This window comes from Schistocerca nitens, chromosome 4, assembly GCF_023898315.1.
Source record: "Schistocerca nitens isolate TAMUIC-IGC-003100 chromosome 4, iqSchNite1.1, whole genome shotgun sequence".
NCBI classification, from domain to species: Eukaryota; Metazoa; Arthropoda; class Insecta; order Orthoptera; family Acrididae; genus Schistocerca; species Schistocerca nitens.
Window position 1 is genome coordinate 286,318,777 of NC_064617.1, and position 21,404 is coordinate 286,340,180.

Genomic DNA, 21,404 nt, shown 5'->3' on the forward strand with positions numbered 1-21,404 from the left:
GGACAAGATGTGGAAAATTAGACCCTTTATTGAAATAGTAAGAGACAAATGTAATAAGCTGTTTGTTCCTCAGAAACATCTGTCTTACGATGAATCAATGATAAAATATTTTGGGAGACACTCTTGCAAGCAATTTATCAGGGGGAAACCGATACGATTTGGATATAAAGCACGGTGTTTATGCACTACTTCTGGATATCTGGTAAATTTTTCCTTTTATCAAGGAAAATCACCCAATCCAAATACATTATATGAAGCACAGTTTGGTAAGGTTACTGCCCCACTCGTTCAGATGGTAGATGATATGACACTGGATGTAAAGCTACTGCCAATCCACGTTTTCTTTGACAACCTATTTACTGGTTTTTCTATTCTGTCATACCTGAGAGAAAAGGGCTATGGAGCAACAGGCACTGTCAGAGAAAACAGAGTTCCCAAATCGTGCCCAGTTTCCTCAAAGAAAGCGCTAGTTAAAACGGAAAGGGGGTATTTTGAATCCTCACTTTGCGAGGATGATGGTGTTATAGTCACAAAATGGATAGACAATTCAGTGGTTACTGTAGCTTCTACCTGTGAAGGAGTTGAAAAAAATGGTTCAAATGGCTCTGAGCACTATGGGACTTAACATCTGTGGTCATCAGTCCCCTAGAACTTAGAACTACTTAAACCTAACTAACCTAAGGACATCACACACATCCATGCCCGAGGCAGGATTCGAACCTGCGACCGTAGCGGTCACGCGGTTCCAGACTGAAGCGCCAGAACCGCACGGCCACACCGGCTGGCCTGTGAAGGAGTTGAACCTGTATCATTTGTAAAAAGATATTCCGCAAAGAAGAAGAAGACAGTTCAAGTACAACGTCCTCAAATTATCACAGCCTATAATAAACACATGGGAGGAGTGGATAGGATGGATGAAAATATTGCTATGTGCAGAATAAACATTCGAAACAAGAAGTGGTACTGGGCTTTACTTTCTTGGCTGATTGACGTATCTGTACATAATGCGTGGCAGCTGAAGAAAGGAACTGGAGCTAGGACTACTCAACCTGAATTCAGAAGAGAAATTGTACAAGTTTACCTAAAAAGATATATGAATCCCGTAAAAGGAACAGTCCTATGTGTGGATACAAATCGCGTGTTCCAAGTGATATCAGATATGATGGTATAAAGCACTATATCAAGAAAACTAAGAAGAAGAGAAGATGTGTAGGTTTGTACTGCAAACAGAAATCATCAGCTGTTCGCTCAAAATGTGGGAAATGTGATGTAGGACTGTGTCTAGAATGTTTTGGAGTGCACCATGAAAGTTAGTAAAACAAATGATTGCGAATTATTTTGTGTATGGTGTAATAAATTGGTTTGTAAGAATTATTTTGTTCAAATTTTGCCTTACCTGTATTAAAACTCTGATTAATAAAACATATCTTCAAATGTATTTCAATATCACAGAAAATATTTCAAATATGCATCTGAGTGCCCAGCGCGTCCATATGGACACGTTATGTTCCAGACTAACTAAGACAGAGAAGAGTCAAATAATAGCTTATATGCACTACTTAGATGCACAAGAAGTCAAAAAATTGAAAATAAATTTAAATATCCAGTTTTGAAAAATTCGGGCAGTTAAGGGTTAAGTACTGCAGGAAGTATGTCGATTGGCGTTAAATCGCTCGGTGATTTTTGGTTATATTTCTTCGATAGTGGCCGAATTAAACTTCCACTCAGCAGGGATGAAACGTAATGGTGCCTGTGTGTTCACAGCTGAAGGGCGACAAGGGAGACCCCGGTGTGGGCTTGCCGGGCGCTCCAGGACGGCCGGCGCCGCCCTGCAACTGCAAGACGGCCTACATACCCGTGCCCGGGCCCCCGGGTCCTCCAGGTCCGCCGGTGAGTCGTCTGCCACATCACACTCTGTCGCTCCTCACCATCCTCCTAGCATGCGCGGTGTGCCGTTTTAAGCGCGCTTTGGCAAACCACTTATGTGGTGATCAATTTATTACATTATCTAGTTTGAGTAGCTATTCTGCACTAGTACAGTTATTAATTATCAACAGTTTACTTAAGTGTGGCATTTACAATTAATAAAAGTGAAAAAATTAACTGTTCCAACTGTAACAATGTAACAGAAGCGTATGATTATTGTTTTTATTTCTACAACATTTATATGTATTGGAGCACAACTAAACTGATAGTACCATGTGGTTAGAATTAAAATGTAGCTACTCACAGAGGTCCAGTGTGGGCTGTAATTATCGTGTGACAGCGAAACTAAGTAGATATGCTAATGTGTTAATGCGGAACCAATTTACTCTCGAAAAATTTAGTTCCAGTTTTGGTCCCCAGGTACAGATTGCGCTGTACAGCAAGTCGTCGACGTCTCCACTGCTCATATTGAACAAACTGCGTAAGCAGCTGTTAATAATAAAATCAACATTATGGCTTTCTCACTTGTTTAGCCTAGTCTACCGACGTCCCATTCCTAATTCATTACAAATGGAAACATTTCTTTCTTGTGTTCACAGCGCCAGATTTGCACCTGGTGGCCAAAACTGGAACTCATTTTTTTTTCACTGTAAATCGGTTCCGCTTTGACGCATTAGAATATCTATCTAGTTTCGCTGCCATAAAATAGTTACAGCCTACACTGGATTTCTGTGAGTAGATCCAATTTCATTATAACGACCTGGTTACAAAGTCGCTTAATAACTGATTCTGGGCTGTTTGTACCAAAGCAGTTAACACATTTCTACCACTCACAAAGAATAAAACCACAATAGTAACATGTGTCTTCGATTAAAGATAATCTAGGAGTCACTTTCTTGGTTATTAGTTCTTATCTTGACTCTGGATGTATTTTAGTCGAGTACGTCTGTGCATTCCTGTACTAGGCAGTTCAAGGCAGGTTTCTGTATTCAACCAAAATTGTGGCTTTCACGCTACGAGCACAGGACAGCACGTAATGATGCAGTGTATGTGTGTGTGTGTCTGTGTGTGTGTGTGTGTGTGTGAGAGAGAGAGAGAGAGAGAGAGAGAGAGTGATTGGCGATAGTCAATGGTCAAAGTATTGAGCAACCTTCTAGTAGAACTTGTAATGTCTCACATTATGTATTATTTTATGTCCATGTGACTTTATATTTGACTGACTTTTTTTTAGTTACAATCACCATTGTTTGGTCTAAACAATTTCTTAAGAAAATTAAGAGATATGAATCACGTGCTAACGTAAATTTACGTAAGTGGCGTTGGAACATGTATAATTAGTGAGTGATGAAATCTCTCTCTCTATATCTATCTTCTTTTTTAGATCTGTCGGCAGTGTCTCGTATCTCCACGTTCTTTAGACTCTCTTTGATTGTATTTTCAGTATCAGGAAGGTACTAAGCATAGGAGACTTAATCGTATCTACGTGTTCCTTGCTTGTGGCACTAAAATTCTATCCACTTTCTAGCAGTAACAATTATCATAGTTAAACTTGTAAATCCATGTCTTACTGTGTATTTGACAACATTTACTAGTATTAAGTATGTATTTACTCTGTAAATGATGTTTCTATGAACATTTATTTCCACAATACCGCTATGAAATAAATTTATAATTTTTTATCATACGGTTTCAGTGAAAAGCATACTAACATCCTCGATTTTCCAGAATGAATTTTCACTGTGCAGCGGAGTGAGATCTGATATGAATCTTCCTGGCAGGTTAAAACTGCGTGGAAGTAAAACTGTGAGTCGTGTTTGGGTAGCTAAGTCGGCAGAGTATTTGTCCGCGAAAGACAAAGGTCTCGAGTTCGGACTGCGTCGGGCATACTGTTATAAACTTCCAGTAATTCAGTCCTGAATTTACTTCATCGTTTCGTTGCTGCCGGATACGATTCCTACAAGGCATACATGGAGTATTCTACAGGACTGAAAACGTCTTACGAAAACACTGCACTGCCAGTTTCTATCCAAAGATGAATCTCGATAATTATTTGCTTAATCCTACGATAAAACGCTACCGATGTTACAACAACACTATGTGTTCATTGCCGCCAGATTGGGCAAAATAACGCAAATTCGGCTCTCATTCGATCTTCGCTGTGTCCTCTGGTGCTGACAGCAGTGAGTTGCATTGAGAACAATTCTTTGCATCAGACCATCAGTACCATTACGCATTCTTGATCTTGGAATCATATAATACGAAATAAATATTCACGAGAAAGTCATGGATGACACGAAACGCATGATACAACGGTGAATTCCGCTATAGCAAAATAAGTGATGCTGGTTGCATCAGCTTTGTTTCCAAAAGAGTACAGGTAGCTGAGATGTTTCTTCTGTGCAGGGTCGCCCTGGACTGTCCTATGAAGGACAGAAGGGGGAGCCAGGGGAACCTTGCAGGAACGGCTTCCGCTTCCTGCAGTACGACGACCCCAGCGCTGGCAATACAGGTGAGACAGTCAATTAAATAGATTCTCTTGACCCGTGGCATTTTCATGACTTATAATCCAACAGCACAGTCACACACTATCTGATCAAATGCATCCCGACACCTATCAGTGGGCATTGACTTGGGATGGGTCCATCCTTCGCCTTATCACGGCATGAACGCTGCAGAAGACATTTTCAATGAGATTTCTGAATGCCTGTGGAGGAATCGCAGCCCATTCTTCCTCAAGAGCTGAAACTAGAGAAAGTAGGTGATGTTATCGGCGTTCTAAGTTATCCCAAATTTGTTCCGTTGAGTTCAGGTCATGATGCTTGGCAGGTCAGTCCATTTCAGGGATGTTATTGTCTACAAACCATTACCTCACGGATGCTGCTTTATGACAGGGAGCTGGAGACTAGAAATCTACTCTGGAGGAATCAGCATGGGTTTCGAAAAAGATGATCGTGTGAAACCCAGCTCGCGCTATTCGTCCACGAGGCTCAGAGGGCAATAGACACGGGTTCCCAGGTAGATGCTTTGTTTCTTGACTTCCGCAAGGCGTTCGATACAGTTTCCCACAGTCGTATAATGAACAAAGTAAGAGCATATGGACTATCAGACCAATTGTGTGATTGGATTGAAGAGTTCCAAGATAACAGAATGCAGCATGTCATTCTCAATGGAGAGAAGTCTTCCGAAGTAAGAGTGATTCCAGGTGTGCCGCAGTGGAGTGTCGTAGGACCGTTGCTATTCACAATTTACATAAATTACCTTGTGGATAACATCGGAAGTTCACTGAGGCTTTTTGCGGATGATGCTGTGGTATATCGAGAGGTTGTAACAATGGAAAATTCTACTGAAATGCAGGAGGATCCGCAACGAATCGACGCTATGATGCAGGGAATGGCAATTGAATCTCAATGTAGACAAGTGTAATTTGCTGCGAATACATAGAAAGAAAGATCCTTTATCATTTAGCTACAATATAGCAGATCAGCAACTGGGAGCAGTTAATTCCATAACTTACCTGGGAGTAGGCATTAGGAGTGATTTAAAATGGAATGATCATATAAAGTTAATCGTCGGTAAAGCAGATGCCAGACTGAGAGTCATTGGAAGAATCCTAAGGAAATGCAATCCGAAAACAAAGGAAGTAGGTTACAGTACAGTTGTTCGCCCATTGCTTGAATATTGCTCACCAGTGTGGGATCCGTACCAGATAGGGTTGATAGAAGAGATAGAGAAGTTCCAACGGAGAGCAGCGCAGAGATAAACTCCAGTGAAAGAATTTGCAGGAGAGACGCTCAGTAGTAGCTCGGTACGGGCTTTTGTTGACGTTTCGAGAACAATACGAGACTGGAATAGAAGGGAGAACCGATAGAGGTACTCAATGCACCCTCCGCCACACACAGTCAGATGGCTTGCGGAGTATGGATGTAGATGTAGATGTTGGTTGTCTCGCTGATACAGTCATCTTCTCCGAACTGTTGCTCTACTGTGCAGAGTACACAGTGCTGTAAAATATATTCATTGCTCCTTTTCTTCCGCATTTAGTTCAAATGGTTCAAATGGCTCTGAGCACTATGGGACTCAACTGCTGAGGTCATTAGTCCCCTAGAACTTAGAACTACTTAAACCGAACTAACCTAAAGACATCACAAACATCCATGCCCGAGGCAGGATTCGAACCTGCGACCGTAGCGGTCTTGCGGTTCCGGACTGCAGCGCCTTTAACCGCACGGCCACTTCGGCCGGCCGCATTTAGTGTTTTTTTAAGCGTAATAAGGGGACCACACCCTAACCGCGAAAAACATCCCCACCCCTTAACACCATCTCATCTGTACTTTCACTGCTGGCACTACACATAATTGCTGGTAACTTTCTCCAGGCATTTACCAAACCCAAACCCTTCCATCAGATTGCCACAGGATATAGTATGATTCGACTCGAAATCACTCGTTTCCAGTCATCCACTAGCCAGTGGCGTCGCTCTTTACATCACCTCATGCGCGGCTTAGTGCTGACAACAGAAATGTGTGGTTTATGAGGAGCTGCTCAACCACTGTACCGACAGTCACTGTGCTAGCTGGACTGCTGTAGCACTTTCGCCAGTACATGAGGTCTGCCTGAGGCAGGTTCAGTCGTGGCTGTTTCTTCGTGTTTCCACACAGTCACACCACAAACAGTCGACTTCGGCAAACTTATAAGGGTTGAAATGTTGCTGATGGGTTTGTTACTCAGCTGAAATCCACTGACTAGTCCACATTGGAGGTTACAGAGCCCTCCTGACCAACCAACTGTGCTACTACAGCTTCTCTACTGACAATACAATGCTTCCCGCCACATGTTATACTGACGGGTTCGTCACTTGTGACATCTAATGGTCAATTCCGTACTACACAGGGGTGTTCGTATACTGTTGATCAGATAGTGTACTTCCCTCAATCTTTTTACGTATTTTTAACTGCGTACTCCTGGGAATAAAAAAATACAACTGGCTGCTGGTGAACCTTCTGGGTTGTATCATCGTGGTCCGTAAGGCTTTTTTGTTCCTAATGTTCCGTCCACAACTTTGTCGAACATCTTCAGCGGTGCTCTTGGTTCCGTTTAGTCTTGCTGCCTAATGATTAGGACGTCGAAGAGCAACATAAATACTTTGAAAAGGGGGTGTAATCGGCAGAAATGATCGTTGTCAAAAGTCAAACATGAAAACCATCGAATTGGCGTCTGTTGAAAGATAAAGTTTATGTATTGATTGTACAGAGCTGCTAACCAAATGTCATTAAGTTTCATGGTTTTTTTCTGTTAAAATTGTCCTCATATTTATATATTTCGAAGGCTTCTCTATATGATCTTTGACAGATGACCGTCCGATAGTTAAGTTTTATCTCTGTCAATAATTACCTCTGGCGATCATGTCCCCTTTTACAGTATTTATGTCGCTGTCCGACTTCCGACTCGTCAGTCCAGGAGCACCTCTAAAGATGTTCAGTGCAAGTCTGGACGAAACGTCAGAACCACAAAAGTTATACTGACTACGAACATACAACGCGGAACATTCACCAGCAACTAACCTGTTGCGGAATCCCTCATTGTACAACCAGAAATACAACTCCACAATCGCCTCACCCTCTTTCCACAGTCTACCTATTCTTATTCCGTAATATCTCAGTCGTGCTATACGGGAGACAAAGCACCCTATGCCTCAGAAATAGGAGAGTAGACGTAGTTTCTATCCTGGTGTTTCCTTCTGTGTGGTCAGTCCAACCTTTTGTCACACTTATGTATTTTTTATGTTTTATTGTGGTCGAATCTGGCCATCTGAAAATCTCCTTGGATTACTTCAGTCCAAAAAATAAGTCCACAGATTTATGACATCGAAGTAATCAGAAGGACTGAGATAGTCTAGTACGTCGATAGCCCTTGTAACACTTGGTTCTGAGGAAAAACTTAGGCTGGCAACCCTAAAATACAATCTAAGAAGCGTGCAGATGGACAAACAGCTAGTACGATGATTAATTTGTTAGTACTGTCTCAACAGAAGGTGTTATTTTTTAAGAAAACGTGAGAAGGGAAATAACACTTATTATGTACCATTCTTTATTTCCGTTTTCCTATCTGTACGTCTTTTATCATCTGTGATTTACTCCTCTGACTGTTCAAAGCTCCCACTTAACGTGACATTTCATCTATGCTTTAGCGTCTAACAATGATTATTCTTAACAGTAATCGTATATTTTTCGCTGGCTGATCTAACGAAAGGAAGTGTAGAGGTTCAACTCCTCTTTAAAATGTACGAGGTTGATCAGACAGCAAGGATTAACACAGCCTTTAGTATATTTCCCTAACTGGAGAAAAATTCTGTTTGAATCTGTGCATAAGACCCTTAATAACACGCAACAAGCTGTGTTAAACTTAATTCTACAAAGACAAATATGAGTGACTTCCATAGGAGTAACAAAGCAGGGCTTTTTCATTGCAGCTCTGACGTAGAATTGTGACGAATGGATCTAGAGTCGTGTAACACTAAGAACTGCCTGCGATTAAAAATTTACAAAGCATTCAAATTCAAGAAGCACCATCTCCACGAAAATAAGTTGCCTAGTAGAGTGGTTGGATAACAGTAATATAAAAAACCGCAAACGTTCCGCAAGTCATCAGCAGACATTTTGTTACCCCATCGTACAATACGCTCGCCTAGTTTCGTTGGAGATCTCAAATCTAATCAAGCCACAGACTCTACTAGATCGTAGGAAATGCGGCACCCAACATAGGAAAGACACTAAAGGTAAATAGACCAACTGAAGTTGATCGAGGACGTGCTTCTCCGATCAGTGACGACAAACTTTCACTTTGGGGTATCTTCCAACTTAGTAACTAACACGATACACCAATAGTCAACAACGCAGCTGTGGAAAGAAAACCTTTCCAACATCGCTGTACATATGAGAATTAACGATTACCTGTAGCTTAGGTACAAGGAAGATTCAATTTTCTGAAAATTTTTGAGCAGCCAGATCACAAGGGGGCAAGTCCAGAATAAACAGAGCAAGATGGACTGTGTCAGTTTGGAGCAGAACGAACGTGAGTGTTGGTGGAGACCAAAGCCAGTGTTCAATGTGCTCTGGGCTCAACTTCTCAAACAAGAGATTAACTCTTCCCCAGGACCACTGACGTAAAAAAAAATCTGATACTAATCTGTCTGATTTGAATAAATTGGTTGTAGTGTTGTGCATCTAATGTGTCTCTCACAGGTGAAAAAATGTAAGACACCATCTTTTCTGCTAAGTCCGGTAATGAAAATCAACACAGCCAAAACGCCTCTATTACCGTTTACTATCGGTCACAAATTATGACACATATTGCCAACTACATATTATCATGCAGTACGGCCGTAAGAAAGAAATGCAAGTAGGTGTTTCCAGAATAGATTTTCACTCCGCAGCGCTGATTTGCAACTTCATAGCAGATTAAAGCTATGTGCTGCACCAGGATTCGAACACGGAACCTCTGTCATTGGCAGGCAAATGCTCTACCGAATGAGCTATCTAGGCACGGCTCATTACTCATCCTCACAGCCTTATTTACGTCCACACCTTTCTCCTACCTTTCAAACTTCACAAACGTTCCGTATACCTCGTGGGATTAGCACTCCTGGAAGAAAAGGTATTTCAGAGTAGTAGCTTAACCACAACCTGTGGGAAGTAAAGTTGTGAATGCAGGTCGTATGTCGTGCCGGGAGAGCTCAGTCGGTCGGACCCGTGAGAAGATATGTCTGAAATCACACTGGGCTAGTTAAGCATTGCTGAAAAATATCAAAAAGAATCACAAAATATAGACTACTGCAGATGGTTACACGGCTATTCAGAGTTGAAGATCGAGCGAGGTAGTGCAGTTGTTAAGGCACAGGACTCGCAGTAGAAATCCTCGTCCGACCGTCCAGGTGCAGATTTTTATCATTTCCCTAAATCAGTTAAGATGAATGCGGAGATGGTTCACATGGAGAGGACATGGGGCCTTACGTTTTCGTCCGAGCCTGTGTTCCATTTCTAACGACATCATTGTCATCGGTACGTTAATCTCCAATCTTTCTTCATTCCTTCGGAGTTGAAGTGACGTGTTAAACAAAGCGATACCTTAAATCAAGTCAAATCAAATGTTCAGGACAGGGTTGGTAGTGGAGATCTGGCTTGATTTTAAAAAAGAAAAAGTACTGTTTTAAAAGCATAGTCACAGAAAGGTAAAAATCCAAACTGACCCTCATTTAATGTTCTTAACGTCTTGACGTGCTTCAGTAGTCGGCTATGGCTCAAGCACGTATGCCTGAAGACTTAACCTCGAGAAGTGTGCCATCGCCAGAGAAGAGAAGAAATATTATTCTCAGAAGTATTCACGCATCTAGAACGTGTTCAGCGGTCTGATTACATTAGTCGTATTTGCAGTGCATAGATAATTCGGCAACAAGCTGCACATTATTGATTAAAAAGGAACAATCCGACAAAATTAAACAAATAGCTGGCCAATTAGTATTCGATGAGAAGGAAAAAAGAATACTGTATAAACAACTGGAAGCCTATCAATCAGTTCATAGGATAGAACGGAATCTTTGCCAGAGTCCGAAAGTTTTTTTTTTTTTTTTTTTTTTTTTTTCCCTAACCGACACGTGGAATTGTTCACTTCCTTACCGTCCATGGCCCCTGCCCATCATGTTTATACAGAACAGGGGAAAAGCGTACAGGAGATTGCGGATACGGTGCTCCTGAATGAATCCCAGACCAGATAACATCTGAGTGCCCTGTATATATTCAGGCGGTCTTCAGTACCGCATTGTTCATTGGGCGGAGAGAGGGCAACGGGGAGGGGTTGGGACAAATGGCAGGACCGCCGACTGCCATCTAGAAACCGCCAGACATGGTCAGGTGTCCAATGTTGGTATGATTTGGAATTTAGCGTGTCGGTTCCACAGACGATGTAATGATGACTGCAGGAGATGCTAATTTCATGTTGTTTTGTACTAAATATAAGTCGGTGGTGATTATTGGTTAGATAATTCAGTAGTATAGGATGAATAGCTGCAAGCAACTTGCAAGACCGTAAACATGTCTACTGCTGGGCAAAATGTCAATAGACGTAGCTAAGTATATTGTATACGATGGTAATAGCTAAAACAGTAAAATAGGTGAAATACAACATTATATAAAACCTAACATTTCAGAATTGTATCACTGTCATAGCATGTTTTAGGTATCAGGTGCTGGGCATCATGTAATAAAGGCAACAAATTAAGAGAAAATTAACACGTTTCTTGTAGTGGCCATTTTCGCAGCAGCTGTATATAAATTGCAGTTGTTTCAAAGAAAATGCCTTTTTTGCAAGCTGCACATCGAAATTTTTATATTTATTTTTATTTATGCACCCAGACGTGTTTCGCCTTTTTTACAAGGCATCTTCAGTGGGTGTCCTGAAATATTACATGATTTGTCCATTTTTACACATAGGTTATGGTTTCACTTCTTGGTAATAGATTTAAAAACAGTTTCTTAACGTTTTTTGTGAAATGGAAACGTACTTACAGGTAACTTCTAATTCATTGCATCTAAGCAAACTGCTTTTTCTCATCTGGCAATCAGGTGGGCATCTTACAGTTCACTTTCAGTTCATTGTTTACGTTTCACGTCACTGTAACTGCCATCTTTTTAATACAGAGTTTCAGTTGTTTTTCTAAGTGTTACCAACATTCTCAGTTTTCTGCATTCAACTGTTTTGTGAATGTGTGTGTGTGTGCGCGCGTGTGTGTGTTAGAGAGGGGGAGAGATTTTTTCTTAAATAAAATAAAAAATTTTAATTTTATTTTTATTACTATTTTTTAAAATAATGATAATAATAATTATTATTATTATAGTTTTCTAGATATACTTATGAGAGGAATCAGATGTGTAATCATTTGTTGGGATTTCTGTCTATTATATGATCAATCAGTGTAAACAGTGAGTTGTTAGTCATATTTACAAAAAAATGGCTCTGAGCACTATGCGACTTAACTTCTGAGGTCATCAGTCGCCTAGAACTTAGAACTAATTAAACCTAACTAACCTAAGGACATCACACACATCCATGCCCGAGGCAGGATTCGAACCTGCGACCGTAGCGGTCGCTCGGCTCCAGACTGTAGCGCCTGGAACCGCACGGCCACTCCGGCCGGCTCATATTTACAAATCATGAAATATTTCAGGACACCCACTGAAGATGCCTTGTAAAAAAAAGGCGAAACGCGTCTGGGTGCATAAATAAAAATAAAAATTTCGATATGCAGCATGCAAAAAAGGCATTTTCTTTGAAACAACTGCAATTCATAAGAGAAAATTGCTTGATGTTTCCAGAAAAAGTCAACAACGTTGATCAAGGAATTTTATCCAGAGATGAAATCTAATTTTCTGGTTGTTTTCGTTCCCGCAGGTCCTCTGGAGCACGAGATGTACGGAAACGGCCCACAGTTCCGCCCGCTGGAGGTGAACAGGGAGAGCGAGAAGAAGCCGCACCACAAGGAGCCGGACGTCAAGCTGATACCCAGCACCATCTCGTTCCGCACCAGCAACGACATGTTCCAGGTCCGCAAACAAATCTACGTCCACACGACACACTATACTGCTTCATGTTTTGTGAATGTCCATTACGAAACGTACTGTAAACGTATGGTTGTTAATACTTGAAAAACCAGACTTCAGACTACGTCTGTTACCTCGTAAACTGCAACTCCACACTTGCGCATCAGAATTTTTTTTAGGTACGCTTTCACTTTTCCATAGGCGTACAGAGTATATTACTGCCTCGGATCCGTTATGGAGTGGAAAAAAATTCTAAATTGACGTAAAAATATCCTTTATAGAAAAAGACATACGAAAACCGGTATGTCAGACACAACTTTCTTGTGTTGACAACTGCTTTATGTCATTCTTGCTGACCAAAAGTTGCTATTTTCATCTTAAGCATAAATTCTCTTATTACAATTTCCCTTTATAATGTATCCTGTGTTATAAATAGTTTACATATGGCGTACTGATGAAATTTTTCCAGTCGTAAACCGAAAGGCTTTTGACACTGTACCACACAAGCGACTCGTAGTGAAATTGCATGATTATGGAATATCGTCTCAGTTATGTGAATGGATTTGTGAGGTCACAGTTCGTAGTAATTGACGATAAGTCATCGAGTAAAACAGAAGTGATTTCTGGCCTTACCCAAGGTAGTGTTATAGGCCCTTTGCTGTTCCTTATCTATATAAACGATTTGGGAGACAATCTGAGCACCCGTCTTAGGTTGTTTGCAGATGACGCTGTCGTTTATCGACTAATAAATACATCAGAAGAACAAAACAAACTGCAAAACGATCCTGTATCATTTCTGTGACACTCTCTCCCATATTTCGCGATAATACAAAACGTGCTGCCTTTCTTTGAACTTTTTCGATGTACTCCGTCAGTCCTATCTGGTAAGGATCCCACACCGCGCAGCAGTATTCTAAAAGAGGACGGACAAGCGCAGTGTAGGCAGTCTCCTTAGTAGGTCTGTGACATTTTGTAAGTGTCCTGCCAATAAAACGCAGTCTTTTGTTTGCCTTCCCCACAACATTTTCTATGTGTTCCTTCCAACTTAAGTTGTTCATAATTGTAATACCTAGGTATTTAGTTAAATCTACAACCTTTAAATTTGTGTAATTTATGTGCGACCAAAACTTAACGGCATTTTTTGTAATACTCAGGTGGAGCCCCCGTCTCTTCCCTTTCCATTTATTGCTCAGGGTCAATTGCCACTTTTCGCTCCATGTAGATATCTTGTCTAAATCATATTGTAATTTATATTGATCTACCAATGACTTCAGTAGACTGTAAACGACGGCACCATTAGCAAAAATCTATGACAGCAGCTCAAATTGTCTCCTAAATCGTCTATATAGATCAAGAATAGCAGAGGGCCTAGGGAAGTCCCAGGTATAGCTTAGGTATCATTAGATGACTTACCACCAGTTACAACGAATTGTAACCTTTCCGATAGCAAATAATGAATCCAGTCGCTCAACCAAGACGATACTCCATAGGCAAGCAAACTGATTAGAACCCGTTTATGAGAAATGATGTTAACCTATTTGTGAAAATCTGGAAATAATGGAACCGAATTTAGATCTCCCGTCAATAGCCCTCGTTACTTCTAAAGAATAAAGAGCCAGTTGCGTTCGACAGAAACGATATTTTCTAAATTCGTGCTGGTGTCAAGAGATAGTTTTCTTGGAGGTTCTGTAAACCGGTTATACAATGACTGATTTTCAGATTCAGATTTGATTATTATGACTGTCTTTTTAACTTCTGTGATATTTATATTTGTGAACAGAGGGGTTGTATGAAAGGTCTGCTTACTAATTAGTACAATGCATTTTCTAAATTGCAAAGGAAGTAATGGAAAAAATTTATCATGGATCCGAGGATGCAATGACCGGCCTATACTTCTATCACAACTGTCAACTACTATTCCATCTGTGATCAATATTTGAAAAATACAATGAAATTTTGACCATCTAGAAATAAATGCATTGATGTTAGTTTTCTGAAGTGGTTTATTAAGCCTCATAAAAGAAAAAAAACCTATTGCGGTACATAGATAAAACAATGTGATACATCATCACAATATTAAATGTAATGAAAGGTTCTAAGATGGAGTGCAACACATATAGCTCCAAATGTAATTGAGCATAATACCTTGCATTTCATCCTTCTTAAACCTAAATCCAAAACACCTGGCACAGCTTGAACTAAGGTTATCTGTCACTTATTGAGTCAATATCTGCTACTTGAGGCCAAACAAACTTCATTCATTGTTTCGAGAGATATTTGACATCATATGTTACATGTGAATTACTACCTGAACCACAACACCTTACAATCTGAGAGATCATGACTGACATTTGTTTTTCTTAGTTGTAGGCACATTAACAATTACAAATGAGTTTCCGTCTAGATACAGTTGGTCAATGTTTGCACTCCTTAGTTCTACACTTTTAATAGCATCAACGCTGTATAATAAATTGCGTATCTGTAATCCTGGAGTAACAACGACGAGTGGTGAAAGTTACTCCGAAACAGATAAATCATGAACATGACCTCAGAAATAGTAATATGCAGGAAGATATATAAATATGGACAAAAAACTTACCAGTGGTCTGTTTCGAGAATTAATGAAGTTTCATACATGACATGGTTGAAAACACCGACGGCTTTGCAGTTAAATGATATCGGTGGATTTTGCACAACCATATTTTAACCACTTTTTGATGCACACTTATAAGTCTCACCAGGTTCGTCATCTATCGCCCAAGAAAACCAGCACTACATGGCGTCATCTAGCGTATATTGATGGAACTTTACCACCAAAAAATATACCGGACGGTTATAATTAAACTTACCCTATCTGACACGTTATAACACGGAAACTAATTACCCTACGGGTACCAAACTTGGTAGCATTTAAGTCCAGTGTATGGGGTGCATGATATCCATGCGTCACGGCAGCGCCGTCCAGTTCCAACTATGGCCACCAGGTGCCGTGATCAGTCATCGTAATTCATAGTCTCACACTCCTGACGAGTCTCAGTGTACTTGCTGACGTACCAACATGAGCTTGGACAAAAGGAGCAGGGCATTATTGGTGAAGGTCTACTATCAATACAACAGTAATGCTGCAGCTGCACTTCGAGAATATTACCGGCTAAAAGGATTACGGAAGGGTCCTCTTTCTCTGTATGCTGTGCGGAGCATGATGAAGAAGTTCGAATCAACTGGAGAACTGGGCGTCGCTCCGGGAAGAGACCGACGACCAGTTGCATCATAGGTGGTTGATGAAATCGCTGTTGCTACGGCAGACAACGCTGCGAGCAATTCCCGATGGTCAGGCAGTGAGCGTGCTGTGTAACGACAGTTGAACATCCCGCGGTCCACTGTACGGAAGGTGCTTCGAACCACTCTCAAATGGTATCTGTACAAGATCCACAGCAGCTTGCACCACAGGACACACAACGACGTGTTAACTTCGCTCTCCACTTTCTCGCAAGGATTGAACTTTACGAGGGCTGGCCCTGGACTATCCTATGGACAGACGAAACTCATTTTTGTCTGATGGGTGAGGTTAGCACACATATCTGCCGAGTGTGGGGATCTTTACCTCCAGTCACTGCGCATGAAGTTCTCTGCATGGTTAACGTGTCACCGTATGGTGTGGCTTCACAGCTACGTTCATCATTGTCCAATCACTTTTGAACAGGTTGGCGCTCAAGGACCAAAGACGTGCTGTGTGACTGGCCAGCGTTACTGCGATATGGTTCACCAGCATGTCATACCCGCCCCATAGGAGAGAGACGCAACTGAACTCAACAGTTTCCATGCAAGATGGGGCCCCACCGCACATAGCTCGTGAAGTTCACCTGCTTCTCCGAAACACTTTTAGAAACGATCGAATTATCAGCCGATCGTTTCCAAATGCTTGGCCGGCACGATCACCTGATCTCACTCCCTGTGAATCGTGGTTATGGCGCTGTCTACCAGGGGACCATTCACAAATGTGTTGATCTGAAGCGTAACACATCAAGAGAGGCAGACAGCATACTCACGGAAATGCTTCGTTCTGCTGTGCAGAATGCAATCCTGTGCTTTCAGACTCTTCTAGACATTAACGGGTGCCATATTGAACCCCATTTGTAGCAGTAGTGGTACCGGTATGTAATGGTACGATGTACCGTAGGAGCACATTAAAAGTGTTCCAATTGTATTGGTTCTGCATTATTTCTCTTCCCCGTGTCCTTGATATAAATGCTACCAAGTTTGGTACTCGTACAATAATTAGTTTTCGTGTTATAACGTGTTAAATAGAAGGGAAATTATAATTATAACCACCCAGTATACTATACACCCAAGTGAGACCCAGCAGGGAGGTGTAAAACTTTTGGTGTATGAGTAGCCAAAGCAATGATGACCGTCAAAGTACACTACTGGCCATTAAAATTGCTACACCAAGTAGAAATGTAGATGATAAACGGGTATTCATTGGACACATATATTATACTAGAACTGACATGTGATTACATTTTCACGCAATTTGGGTGCATAGATCCTGAGAAATTAGTACCCAGAACAACCACCTCTGGCCGTAATAACGGCCTTGATACGCCTGGGCATTGAGTCAAACAGAGCTTGGATGGCGTGTACAGGTACAGCTGCCCATGCAGCTTCAACACGATACCACAGTTCATCAAGAGTAGTGACTGGCGTATTGTGACGACCCAGTTGCTCGGCCGCCACTGACAAGATGTTTTCAGTTGGTGAGAGACCTGGAGAATGTGCTGGCCAGGGCAGCAGTGGAATATTTTCTGTATCCAGAACGCCCGTACAGGGCTGCAACATGCGGTCGTGCATTTTCCTGCTGAAATGTAGGGTTTCGCAGGGATCGAATGAAGGGTAGAGCCACGGGTCGTAACACGTCTGAAATGCCGGTCGGAGTGGTCGTGCGGTTCTAGGCGCTACAGTCTGTAGCCGAGCGACTGCTACGGTCGCATGTTCGAATCCTGCCTCGGGCATGGATGTGTGTGATGTCCTTAGGTTAGTTCTAAGTTCTAGGCGACTGATGACGTCAGAAGTTAAGTCGCATAGTGTTCAGAGCCATTTGAACATCTGAAATGTAACGTCCACTGTTCAATGCGAACAAGAGGTGACCGAGACGTGTAACCAATGACACCCCATACCATCACGCCGGGTGATACGCCAGTATGGCGATGACGAATACACGCCTTCAATGTGCGTTCACCGCGATGTCGCCAAACACGGATGGGACCATCATGATGCTGTAAACAGAACCTGGATTCATCCGAAAAAATGACGTTTTGCCATTCGTGCACCCAGGTTCGTCGTTAAGTACGCCATCGCAGGTGCTCCCGTCTGTGATGCAGCGTCAAGGGTAACCGCAGCCATGGTCTCGGAGCTGATAGTCGATGCTGCTGCAAACGTCGTCAAACTGCAGATGTTGTTGTCTTGCAAACGTCCCCATCTGTTGACTCAGGGATCGGGACGTGGCTGCACGATCCGTTGGAGCCATGCAGATAAGATGCCTGTCATCTCGACTGCTAGTGATACGATGCCGTTGGGAGCCAGCACGGCGTTCCGTATTACCCTCCTGAACCCACCGATTCCATATCCTGCTAACAGTCATTGGATCCCCACCAACGCGAGCAGCGATGTCTCGATACGATAAACCGCAAATAAAAGTCGGAAACGTGATGGTACGCATTTCTCCTCTTTACACGAGGCATCACAACAACGTTTCACCAGGCAACGCGGGTTAACTGCTGTTTGTGTATGAGAAATCGGTTGGAAACTTTCCTCATGTCAGCACGTTTTAGGTGTCGCCACCGGCGCCAACCTTGAGTGAATGCTCTGAATAGCTAATCATTTGCACATCACAGCTTCTTCTTCCTGTCTGTTAAATTTCGCGTCTGTAGCACGTCATCTTCGTGGTGTAGCAATTTTAATGGCCAGTAGCGTATTTCCGGTTTACGGTATTTCATAATTACAGAACACTACATGTTCTTGAATCCTACTACAAATTATTGTTAGCGGTATGGGCCTATAATTATGAAGATGAATTCAAATCCTTTTATTGTATATTGATGTGACATGTGTAGCTTTTCAGATTTTAGGTACGTATTTGTCGTCGAGCGAGCTATTGTACACGATTGCTAAAAATGGAGATGATTTCCATTATCTTTGGTAGCAAGGCTCTTCTGCTGGTGCAGGGTGTTGTTTTTTAAAGGCGGCGCTTGCTGTTCCAGGTGACGGAGACGACGCCGCTGGGCACGCTGGCCTTCGTGCTCGCCGAGCAGGCACTGCTGGTGCGGGTGGACCCCGGCTGGCAGTATGTGCAGGTCGGTACAAGCCACGCCAGCAACCACCTCATGGCTAGTGTCCGCTTTCCTTCTTGTCTTAACCTTCTTCCAACCACCTGGAAATCATTAGAGGAAATACAGCCTCTCCTTCCCATATAGACGGGACGCTTCAGTGTTTTCCATTTCTCTAGCAAAGTTCTTTACTCGCTTGTTCATTTACATATCCTTCCTTATATGATCGCTTACCTCTTTATCTCCTACGCCAGTAATCTTGTTTGTCACAAAACTTTAAAGTAACAGCTTTATCAAAAATTCCAAGCTCTTAAGGAAAATGTTCACTGCTGAAAGGCAGCTTTTTAGATTTTCGCAGATTAATAATACTGCATATTTTAATTAAAGAAGTTTCGATATACCTCAGTATATTTTATGGCATGGGATGTATCATCGAAAGTCTTTGTAAGTCCATTTTTATACAGGATGGTTCGGGGACTTCGGCTGTTCAATATAAAACGTCAAATCAAAAACACCTTAAGCTGTCTGTATTTCCAACGTTATTTTTTATGCGACCAGTTTCGGCTTTTTATTACGCTATTTTCAGACCTCCTGACCGATGTGTAGGAAGAATCCGACCTCATGTGCAGTCTATATGGGGGCAGCATTCAGTAACTGTTACCGTGGACTTTTTTTTTTTTTTAACATCGGGATCCCTTCGTTCATCGATTGCTGGCTCAAATTGCACATGAGGTTGGATTCTTCCCACACGTCGATCAGGGGGCCTCAAGATGGCCTAGTGAAATGCCGAAACTGGTCGCATAAATAAAATAAAATTGGAAATATAGAAAGCGGAAAGTGTATTTGATCCGACATCGCACGCTCACGAAAATCCGAAGAGTAACGTAGACACAGCTGTTACGATATATTTTGCACTAGTCTTTCTGCTCCATTCACAGTACTATCGGTACTGTCTCTTTATCGCACGATAAATTGTTCATCAGAAGTTGAGCATCGATTTCTGATCCTTAACGCAGCATTAACGCCCAACAACGCTCTAGCAAGGGTATCTATTTTGGAAATAAAAGTGGTCAATAGGTCTCCTTAACTTACCTCGTCAAATTATTGCGAACTGCCGGCCGGAGTGGCCGAGCGGTTCTAGGCGCTACAGTCTGGAACCGCGCGACCGCTACGGTCGCAGGTTCAAATCCTGCCTCGGGCATGGATGTGTGTGATGTCCTTAGGTTAGTTAGGTTTAAGTTGTTCTAAGTTCTATGGGACTGATGACCTCAGAAGTTAAGTCCCATAGTGCTAAGAGCCATTTAAATTTGTTTAACAACTAGGACGAAGCCAAGGGCATACCACCTGCAATAGGACCGTGCATAGAAAAGCATTGTAGGCTTAAAAATAATATATGCATTGTAGAATGCTTTGCTTAGTGTAGTATAGTTGGTTCAAGAAGTTACCTTATGGTCGAAAAGCGTACAAACGTTATAGGTATTTCTCTCCAGACTGATCCTCAGTTTCCATTCCATTTGTTCTGTGTAAGAAAAGTCATAACATCCGTTGATAGGTGCTCAATTGTATTTGTGATAGTTCCTTGTTTCATGAGGTTTGCTACCTTTACATAGCTCCAGTGTAATTTTTGTGGACATGTGCTGCCTATGAAAATGTAACATAATATTTCAATTACTGCATCTTTGCTTCCAGATATTTAAATGTTATCTGTATTGCTACAAATGTTGGTATGGGACGTTCTGTAGCAATCAACTTTGCATATTAGTGATATTAGTGTCTTCGCAGAGATCGTACTGATTCTTCTTGCCACGAATGTTAACGTCAGTAAGAACTACCACAACTGTATTAAAATACATTTATTACCTCACGACCGGTTTCTTTCAGCGAGCACTGTTAGGTGACACTGGAAACAATTTTCGTCACAAATTCTCAGAGAACTGTGCCGATATCATGACTTAGGTAGTCCAGTCGTCCTACGTAACATTGAAGGAAGCCACATTCTGGAGGACAGGGTTATCTGAGTCATGATAACAGCATAATTCTCTGGGACTTTATGATGTAGACTGTTGGCAGTGTCACCTAATGATATTCATTAAAATAAACCGCTCGAGACATTATAAATGTACTTTAATAGAGCTGTGGTGGTTGTTAATGACAGTAACATGAATCAGCAGTAACGAACAAATTGATAAAAATTGTCTCCTTGCTACACCATAGGGCCCTAATGTGTCGCTATTTCATTTCTATTCTTCTTCCTTTTATGAGTACGAGCAATAAACACTTTGCATTTAATCGTGTGCACAAATGGCAAAAAAGCTGTATCCGCAGAAAGCAGAGACGAAAGGTCATACACTAACAACCTTCTTGGAAACCAGACTTAATGTCAAACATTCCTTTATCCCAATAAAACTTCTCCTGGTTGATCTGTTAATACCCAAATGCGTTTTCGTCTAATTTTTTTTCTTTTTCCTCTTCTTTTTTGTCTCTTTTCATGTTAAAATGCCTGCTTGAAACGTTCTCCTCCTGTCCGAATAAAGTAAGTCTCCTATCCTCCCCTCCTCCC

The 21,404-nt window shown here is 41.7% G+C and overlaps 1 protein-coding gene across 3 annotated transcripts in view; it reads left to right on the forward strand.

Annotated features, from left to right (window-relative positions):
• The window catches only part of LOC126251885 (collagen alpha-1(XVIII) chain-like), a 733,026-nt gene that overhangs the window by 683,786 nt on the left and 27,836 nt on the right, over positions 1-21,404 (forward strand). For all 3 annotated transcript variants that reach the window (XM_049952585.1, XM_049952587.1, XM_049952586.1), the window contains 4 exons: positions 1,765-1,890; positions 4,330-4,435; positions 12,370-12,521; positions 18,779-18,871. In XM_049952585.1, coding sequence (XP_049808542.1) covers positions 1,765-1,890; positions 4,330-4,435; positions 12,370-12,521; positions 18,779-18,871 — 477 coding nt within the window. The remainder of the gene's footprint in view (positions 1-1,764; positions 1,891-4,329; positions 4,436-12,369; positions 12,522-18,778; positions 18,872-21,404) is intronic.